This window comes from Sinocyclocheilus rhinocerous, unplaced genomic scaffold (assembly GCF_001515625.1).
Source record: "Sinocyclocheilus rhinocerous isolate Xijiao unplaced genomic scaffold, SAMN03320098_v1.1 scaffold781, whole genome shotgun sequence".
Lineage (NCBI taxonomy): Eukaryota > Metazoa > Chordata > Actinopteri > Cypriniformes > Cyprinidae > Sinocyclocheilus > Sinocyclocheilus rhinocerous.
The window spans coordinates 489,251-499,816 of record NW_015658395.1 but is presented as its reverse complement, the minus strand read 5'-3'; the positions used below and the strand labels follow the sequence as shown (position 1 = coordinate 499,816).

At 36.7% G+C, this 10,566-nt stretch overlaps 1 protein-coding gene across 1 annotated transcript in view; it reads right to left on the bottom strand.

The window, feature by feature from the left end:
• The window catches only part of phf14 (PHD finger protein 14), a 98,757-nt gene that overhangs the window by 74,828 nt on the left and 13,363 nt on the right, over positions 1–10,566 (bottom strand). The window contains exon 5 of the mRNA XM_016530405.1: positions 453–612. Coding sequence (XP_016385891.1) covers positions 453–612 — 160 coding nt within the window. The remainder of the gene's footprint in view (positions 1–452; positions 613–10,566) is intronic.

Sequence of the window (10,566 nt, the reverse complement as noted above, 5' to 3'; positions counted from 1 at the left end):
GAAGTCCAATATAAAGATATCCATCTTTGGTGAGCGCACGCTCCACACTTTAATTTGCTGTGTTTTTCATGCTCTAGTGAAGTAGCAAATTTGGGTGCAGGCGGGCTGAGGAGCACTATCAGTGATAACGTGGCTTGAGTCTTCACGCTTCAGACGCCTCTCTCTTCCTCTCCCTCTCTCTCAGCCCCATGCCTCTCTCCCTCCTAGCCAAATCCACCACTTCTTCTCTCCTTCACTCATCCTGCACATACCTGTGCCTCTTCAAGTATTTCACTTATTTAGCATTTTTCCAGCATCTTAGCTCAGAGGGTGGTATAAAAACTTTCAACGGATATACAGCAATTAAAGGAGTAACTCAAACATGAAAGGTATGACAGAGATGGCTGTGCCTTTAATGAGTGTGCTAATGATGACAAAGGATAATATCAGACCAAGCATCGGTTAAAACTCACCTCCCCGCATCAGTTTCTTTGAAGATGCCGTCCTGAATGGGACAGAGCTCACAGCTGGGTGTGACGCCATTCTTGCACGCGTCACAGAACCACGGTTCTGTCGAGTTCTCCGAGGCCGAGCTCATGATAGAGTCACTTTCACCATCAACACCATAACAACCTGACAGAAAAAAAGAAAGAAAGTCTGTTTCTCAATTCCAAGAATGCAAAGAACGGACTTGTGTTCTCGTGGAACACGTCTTGTCAGGCTGCCTTGAAAGAACAAACTCAGAAGGACGCGAGAAAACAGAACGCATCCTTGTGAGAATTGAGATGCGCTGTGATCTTGCTGCTCAACTGACAGTCTAAGCAGGTTATAAGGAGGGAGACAGCAGCACTCAATGCAAAATAAATAACATAAAACATCACAAACAAATGTCTTAACGCTTTTTAAACATTTATTTAATTTTATTATAGACAATATTTTCATATTATTTTATAGCTTTTTACTGTATGTATTTGTGAAAATGATTAAGCTATGTATAATGTTATATATTCTTTGTTACTGTTAAAATTCTTTTTAATATGCCAATAAAAATTACGACAGGCTTTCTCACTTTATTAAAATTATGCAAAACAAAACAACAAATGTTTACTTTAACGAGCCGTCACATATTTGTGAGCTAGCAGCGGTAATCTCTAAGCGAGAACGAGAAGCTTACAGGCTTCCGTTCGTCGTTCGCACGCAGCGTCTTTTGGGATTTTCTACGATTCTTTCAAGTCTGCATTCGGTGCATCCTCGATTTCAAGAACACATCTGGGCACTTTCATGTTCTCAAGCAGCGTACGCTCTTCTGTGTCAGCCGCGCTGCACGGATGCGCTGTTTTCGTTCAAAGCAAAGCGTAAATACACGCAGAAAACGTATCCTTGTGTCGCAGCTGACACAGAATAGCGTACGCAGTTTGCGTTCAGCGGATATTCTCCAAAATGGCTCTACGGTGATGCGGAGAGACACAGAGACGACAAATTGTTGAATAAAGTCGTTATTTTTGTTTTCTTCGCGTACAAAAAGTATTATCATCGCTTCATGACGTTACGGTTTGGAACGACATGGGGGTAAGTGATTAATGACAAAATTTTCATTTTGGGGTGGGGAGTAACCCTTTAAATCTTCTGACACATTGATAAACTGACACATATTTCAGCTATTTCATTTTGCTGGAGAAAGAAATTTTAATACTTAATAATAATAATTTTAAAAAATCAAAATTAAAAGTTTTTTTTTTTTTTTTAGGCAGGAATGTGAAAATGTTGGTAGGGCAATTTAAAATCTAAACTACAGCAGAAAATAACCTTAGTGCTAAGCTGCCTGATGTAGCAAGCGTGCATGACAGAATGTCAAAAAACAAAGAAACCTAGAGCACAGAATGCTTTTGTTGCTAAAACTGTTTCCCAGACAAAGCTAATAATAAGGCCATTTGATCAAATGGTAGCATCGCAAGTCAAAGATGGAAGCATTGGGTCAACGAAAGCATTTTAATGCTGTCCCCTTAGTTTTTTAGGTTGCCAAGACAATTACTGTGCTCATCAGGTTACAGTACCATGACACCTATTACACTCAGCAAACGTGCTCCATGCCACCAATAAGGGCAGCAATCAGCTCCTTCTCAACACCGCAGAGATAACATTCCTGTTCCTAATACAGCAAACCAGCCCCCAGGCATTGGAGAAATGGAGAGAGAGACAAGCAAATAAAAGTTCAGGTACTTTGCATACTCACCACAAAAGACCCAAACAGCAAAATGTGCAGAGAATGCTTAAACATGGCTTTTCTCTTGAGTCCCAACCGGCAGGCTAAAACTTCTAGGTTTGTGGTGATAAACACAGCAGAACTTGGGAGCGGTAGATATTAAAGCAGAGGGGGAAAATTAGGGTGTGCAATTTCGTGAAGTAAAATATGTTTACGGTTGCCAGAATCATCAAGGTCACTTTTTCCAAGAGGACACACAGGTAACCCTAGGGCACGTGAAGAGCACACCACCAGTGGGAGCAAATAAGAGGCTTTCGTATCCTCATCTTGCTGTCATTTTGAACCAAGCGGTAATGGGTGCCATTACGATGCCCAGCCTGACATTTATTTTCTTAAAGAAAGGTATTATGGGAACACTGCTGGCAACAGTTGGGTGCGTATTACTGACTGGGCTTTGAACCATGGGGCTGGAGCTCGCAATGATCAGTTTGCTGGTTTAACGGACTTACTGCTGAACCGTCAAGCAAATCTCCGATGTTCCTTTTGAACTCAGATACAAAGCTGGACCTGCTAAGCCACAGGGTGCTGGATAATATGAGCAAAGCTGGAAAAAACTGATGACTATAGGAGAGCTTCATAATCCCTGAGGAGAAGATTATCCTTGTCAGAAATGACGAGCTTGGCAGTTAAAGAGCGACCTGGGGAAGGGTGGTGACAAAATCAAGAGGAACGCTTTTAAGATTTAATGGAGGAATGTTCAAGATTGGCTTCAGAATGAGTTAACAGGCTAGGCTGATGTGTGTGTCAGAGTATAACTGAAATCAGACAATGAGGCAAAGATTGCTGGTATTGTGTGTGCGTGTGTTCTTCATCAATCTATTTGTTAGGTGTTCAACTTCACTCTTATGATGTGCAAACAATGTCGGTATGCAATAATTTATCTGCATACTATAAAAATGACAGCGAGTTGGTTTATTTGCATCTCTAATAGCCAAAGGGAACAAAATAACTTCATTACAGTTCCGACATCAAGCAAATGATTCCTTGAAGAGATCGTGATATATTTGTACAAAGGTCTTTAATTTATTTTATTTTTTTAGCAAAACTTGCAATTACAGTCATCTACAGGCACCTACAACAGAATCGAATGGAACCAGTATCCACAGTATCCGCGTTTAAAGGTTGCAATGTGAATAACATATTTTTGAGGTACGATTTTATGTTTTTGAAATAAGCTAATATAAGCAAATATGCTCATTTAGGCTGCATTGATCAATAATACAATAAAAAACAGTAATATTGTGAAATATTATATTACTATTAAAATAACTGTTTTGCATTCTAATATATTTTAAAATGTAATTTATTCCTGTTATAGCAAAGCTGGATTTTCAGCAGTCATTACTCTAGTCTTCAGTGGCACATGATCCTTCAGAAATCATTCTAATATGCTGATTTGGTGTGGTCTTGTTCATATGAATGTTGCTCTAAAGAATAGCATTCATTTTAATCTTTACAATATTTTGTAACAATGCAAAAGTAATTGTACCGATATAAAACTCCTTACTGTCACTTTTCATCAATGTAATCCATTCTTGCTCAATAAATATTTATTTAAAAATAAATAAGTAAATCTTACTGACCCCAAACTTTTAAATGGTAGCGTTTTCTTTCATGAAAAATTTTAATTATTTAATTAAAAATAAGTTGTCAAAAATGTTAAGTAAATAATTATGTGGCTATGCTATACTTGTGGCTATAACTAGTGTATTTTAAAGTTTATTGCAAGACTCTGTTCACTTCTAAAAAAAAATAAGTCAAAATTATTTTCAGGGGTAATCAACAACTGCAACTTTTACTCCATGAAGCCAGAACATTGCTTTAATATGAAGTTCTTTGACTCTTTCTGTCTTTGTCAAATGATTAATGAGTAAACGTTCAGTGCAGCGATGTATTTCAATTATATTCACTCCGTTTCTTCCCTAAATGCTAATATTTTTCATCCAGGATGAAGTCGATTTATTCAATAGCTCAAATATTAGCCAAGTCAGCATGCAAAGCAGTACCACAGAGAGGAACAACAGAATCGAGTCGGGGGCACAGGAATGGATGAATAGGGCCAATTAGAGCCCAAAGACCTGGCAGATGAGAAAGAGAGAGAGGGGGAAAAAAAGATGAGGTAAAAGCTACGAATGGTAGCTGCCTTGATGTAAATCAGCAAAACCGATTCACAGTTACTAAAAAAAAAGCCTTTTGAAAACCAGCACTCTCTTTTTCACAAAACAATACAATCATTTTCATAACCAGCAATGCGTGGAATAAATCATTTCCTCATTAAGAGGTGAGTGAAAAGAAATAAAATGAAAAAATTGCAAGGTTCTATCAAACCAGATAACATTTTAATTTAATACTTGTTTAATTCTGTGAAGCTGGTTTTGTACTGGGATGAAACCAATGTGATTCAGCTGTTATTCAGCAAGGCACCTTTTTAAGAACAAAGGCTTGAATTTGCTTAATAAATCGGGTTTATTCAGCAGTGTTTGAAATGCTTTGTTCCAATAGTCAATGAAAGTCAAAAGTGTTTTCACTACTCCGGCATGTAGCTATTGAACACATTACATAATTAACTACTGCATATCATAAAACAAAATTTTCAGGCTTTCATTCCTTTACAACATTTCACAATCAGATACTTTTTATTAAAAAAAAATCAAACTATACAGTTCAATAACCACTCCTGAAGCACCCCGGGTTAAGGGCATTTCTAAAAGCACAACGGTAAAAATGTTTTTAGGTCCTTTCACATCCTTTCCAAAGGATTCAAATCTTAGACTTTTAAATCTGATTATTTTTTAGCCATTCAGATATGAACTTGATTCTGTGTTTTGGATAATTGTTCTCCTGCATCACCCAATTAAACTTTAACTTGAGGTGACGCACAGATGGTTGAATATTCTCAGTTTTGACTATATTATGTGACACTGAGACTCATTCCATGAACAATGGAAACTATTTAGCAACAAAAACAAACAACAGAAGAAATCCAAATACTTTTTCACCACACTTTAACTTATTCTAGCCAAGAATTACTAGGCCTAAAGTGTCATTTTGGCAGTGTGGTACCTTGTAAACCCACAGGCACACCATCTGAGGCAGAGAGCCACAACCCAGCAGCCTAGGGTCACATGCATCGCAGGTTCATTGTGATAATACAATCCACCTTGAAGGCAAGCTGAAACTTTAACAGGAAGCAAGGGAACAGTGCTTATGGTCTGAGGACTGGAAGATCAGATAGAGCAAGGGAGAAACATGTTTTTAACCTTGAGCAAAATACTTAACCTGAATTAATTTAGCAATTACCCATCTGTACAAAGGGATAATGTGAGTTCTTCTACCAGGTGCACCAGTGTGAAAATACATGTGCAAAGTGGTTTCAATACATCCTGCTACACTCCGCATAGCAAATACCTTCAAGCAAAACTGTTTAACTTCTGATGAGAAACTTATTCATAAAACTAAGGCAGTTCAGCACACAAAGCCTCTCACTGTGTTCCCAAAACATAGACCTATCACAAAAACTGTCATAACACAACATGCTATAAAGGGGGAAAACAAAGCCATTATTCCTGTAACAAAATACACAGCTAAAAGCACAAGACAGACTAGTCTCCAATCGTTTGTTTTAGTCTGGTTTGCACTAGACCAAGTTTTAAGAGTAAAGAAGTAAACAAGTAAACAATGTTTTCCAAAATACATTAGATCTACATCAAATGTACAAAGTTACAAATGACACTAGATTACACTAGGAACCATTCCAATTCTTTTTTTTTTATATGTTTGTTCATGACATTCTATTCCGTTAATGAATGACTCAAAGTTAGTTTTTTTTAGAGAATCAAATGCATAGGATACAGCTTCCAACGTACTGTGTTTTGTTGTATTTGAGACTTGTGAAACTTAAATTAATGTAGTTAGACTGGTCGTTTATATGACAACATGAAAAGAATAGGAAGCAACTAGAATTGTAAAGAGCAATCGGACCCAGTATTGTTAACTAAAATTGAAAAAAAAAATAAAAAAATAAAGCTGAAATAAAATAAAATATTAATAAAAAGGGAATTGTTGCTTTGGGAACTAACTGAAATAAGCTTATGCTAAACTACTAAAATGACAAACTGAAACTGAAAAATCAATTAAAGCTAGATAAAAACTAACAAAAAATGCCAAAAGCGCAGAAAAAAATCACTAGATCATAAACTAAAATGAAAATTCTAACTGAAAATATAAAAACAAAATCTAATTCAAAATATTAACACATACTATAATTGTACATAAATAATAGTAAAATAACACTGATCAAAGCCAGAATCAATAGATTACAATTCCCGACATCTCTAGTTAGTAAATATTTACTCTGACAATGCATGTGCCGATGAGTCTCGTGAAAACCAACATTTGTTTACAGGATCAAAAGAAGCAAAGTTTCCTTACTTTAGCAAAGGAAAATCAGTCTCCTCTTGGCTTATATCGAAATCCTCCAACATTCTTCTTTACAAATCCTCGTTTTGTACTTCTAATTAGTGACCGTTGTTTTGTTTTGATCTCTCCGCTGCGTTTCCGCGTTCATCACTTCTGAGCGGCACATGCGCAAAGTCAAACTCATAAGTCATTCCCCCGGAACTGCTTCGTTTACAACAGTGTGAGCGCAAGCTAGATTCAAGTGATCGAGTAAAACGCAGCCTAATTTTCATTTTTGGGTGAACTAACCCTTTAAGGCTGATGTCTCTATTCATTTACACAGAAGCAAAGCAGCAGATGTTATAAATAAAAAGTCAACAATGTTATTAAACAGAATATATTAAAAACGTTTTCGCACGACATATTCTTATAGGCTGCACAGACAAAACAGTCTGAGAAGCGTTTTTTTTTTTTTTCTATTTTACGCATTAGTAGTAAATCAAGACTCTCTTGTAAAATAAAAAACAACATGGAATAAACTGTGTACAGAAAGCGAGTAAATAACTCTCAACTAAAAGGGTCAGTTTAATCTCGCAAAAACTCCCGTTAATAAAAAATCTGACTACAGTGCACAATTAATTTCTAACACTGCATCTCTGTTGTTTATGATGAATTCGATGCTTGTGCCGACACCGCTTTTATTATTATTGCAGCTTGGATGTTCAAATACCTGCAGTACTCCAACTTTGCCACAAGGAAAAGTGTGTACACCTGCTCAGACCCTGACGTGGCGGCAAGTACTTTTCCACGTCAAAGACTGTTTTTATAAATATGAACATTGCCGTGGGTTTTAGTGTACGCACACTCTAACATCAAATCTGTGCATATGCACGCTTTATAAATGAGGCCCCTGATTACATAAAATCTCAAATTTGCCTGGTTTAATTTGTTGTCATTATTCAAGTTTCTCAGTTATTTTACAACTGAATTCAGGAACTGATATGGATAAGAATAATAAATAATTCCCTGAAAATTACAGTCATTATAATTATAACATTCAACATTGAGTATTTAAATTGATTATAATGCATCAATGCATATCACACCCCTAATGAACATATGAAGACTTTATTTGAAAAACAGATAACTCCGTTTTTATTCATTTTCATAAATCATGTTTTTATTGTGTTTTATTGTGTTAGTTAGCTGTATTTTTTTAGTTATTATTATTTAATCAAAACAACCCAACTGCAGTTTGATTGAGTTATCTGTTTTTGCAAATGAACTCTTCATGCTTATTTTAGTGAATATTAACCAAGCATAAATTTGGATATGCAAGTTGGACTAACTTATTCAAGACAACAAAGTGAGACAAAGCAGAAAACAACATGAAAAAAACTAAAACCAAAACAATATTCTCTGAGGACTAAATTTGACAAAAAAAAAAACATTTAAGCAAGTAACCAACTTAAATGAATCGCACATGTTTGGGGAAATAATTAACTTTACGGTCCAGAACTCATTAGGGTCTTACTGAAATCAATACCAGCAGCATGGTAATTGGTGTTCCAATGAGTGCAAAGCCATTACTGAACGATGTGATGCTTTTTACTAGGGAACGGTTTTAATAAACTCACTCTACTGAATGACAGTGGTGACCATTACAACACAGACGGTAAAATTCCTCTTTTTGTTTTAATGAACTACTAAAGGACATAAAAACAACAAACAAGTCGGAGGCGGAAAACAAGGATTCATAATTAGCCTGAATAGCCATTGCAGACCAGATCAAGTATGGTGGGGAGCGCCTCTTTTAGCACTTCTCGGGTAATGACGAGTGTGCAAATTGAGCGCGTTAGAGTTAGATGCTAATCAAAAGCATTGTGCGAGCACTAGTTTGAGCTCAGACGGGAAATGCGTGTCAACTACTGGAACCAAAAGGCTTCCTCTCTGCTCTGATCGAAGATGAGTCTCCAGCGCTTCTCTCTGGTAGAGTCTTTCCCTTTAGAGTTTGAGTGAGGCCATATGCGAGGTCAGAGCCTCCACAGACTGCCGAGCTTCAGAGTCAAGCTGCGAGACACTTGTGCGCATCTAAGGATGACAGCTTCTCTCTTATCTTCGGTGCTGTTCTTGTGGCCCCTTTGCTCCATTACTTTATCATTCCACTTTTCCTGGCTCCTTCCCAATAACATTTCCAAATCTCGCTGCCTAGTGGAGTTATCCAAATACTGCAACGTTCAGCAAAACTGCCACTTGAACTTTCTCTCGGTAAATAGACAGATTAGAATCTAAATCCTTTGTTTCAGCAGCCACCCATGCACCCTGCAGTTTGAGACGTGACATCCCATTTTTTACTGCGCCACGCTGCCGAAAACAGACTCTTTTCAATGCTTTTCAAAAGCTCTATGGCTTTCGTGGAAGCAGCCTGACCCAAAATAGCTGACGTGAAGAAACAGCAGCCGATCCCTGGGCTGGGACAGCAAACTACCTGCGGGTCTTACTTTTGTCTGTATGCGAAGAGCACTACAGAAATTGCACCTTATTCAGTGGCACTTGTCTAAAGGTCACCTTTTCAAACTAGTGCACAAATATCAAGCGAGCATTTGTGACACAGTCAGCCATGAGGGCCGCCCCACCTCCTGGACCAATCATGCCCTCTCCCACTGGGAATAGTGGTACCATGGAGCAGCTGGTATTAGCAGGTGGCAAGCGACTGGCCCAGGTCAAGAATTTTGCTCTGGAACAGCTGTCCAACCCCTTGGAAGCTGCTGCCATTCTCTGTCCTGATGTAATCTATAGGAAAATAGCATTCAAGTGAATATTGGATCAGTTCAAACAAATGTAACTCTGTTACAGAGTTAGGCTAGTGACTAGGGATAGTTCAGCCAAAAATCTGTCTTTCTTTCTTCTGTAGAACACAAAAGATGGTATTTTGAGAAAAATGTTAATTACAATGGAACTCGTTGGTAACAAAACATCACATTTGGTAACCATCATTGTACAAAATACATTCTTTTGTGTTCCAAAAAAAGAAAGAAAAGCCATAAAAGTTTGGAACGACATGAGGGTGAGTGAATTATGAAAAAAAATTTTTTATTTTTTTGGCTGACCTGTCTTTATAACCTAACCTATATATAGAGCATTTGAATGATATTGAATCAAACACTCACCAAATTACCAAACGCAGGAAGATAGATTACACCTAGAAAATGGCAAGGCGTTCAATAATTGTATTATTTAACTATGTTTGACAAATTAATCGCAACATGAAAATTTGATACCGGCATATCCCTACTTCAAAGTATTACAATCAATTTACATTCACAATCTTTTACAATATTTGAGCTAAAAAGAATGACTTGTCAAAGGCTGGGCAGTATGGTAATGTAAACAGTGGTTTTAAAACTTAATTAATTAATTAATTACATTGGTAGAGATTCTGCTTTACCATTTTAAGAGCAAAACTGCATTTTAAAACTTTTGTTTCCAACACAGACATTTGTTAACTATGAAAGGTGTAATTTTATTTTAGAAACACAATTTTTTCACAATTCTGTGCAAGAATTCGCCAACTTTGAATGTGGATCATTGTTATACAATTTGAAGCAGTTGTTTTTGTACTTTTGCTTATAATTAACGGACATAATAATAATAATAATAATAATAGAAAATCCAAATTTTGTACAATTATACAAAATTCTTCTGAATCCAAATTAATATCTTTCTTATGAAATATTATGAAAATTATTTTAATTATTTTTACTACTAAATTCTCGAAGCAGCTACAGCATGATATTTGTTGTTACTATCAAATCACTGGTACCATGAGGTGAAGTATTAATCATGCCACTTTTAAAAGTCCTCAAATATTCCCACAGCACAACTGAGAAAGCGAGAAGAAGAGAGGAGGAGGACTCAAACAGCTC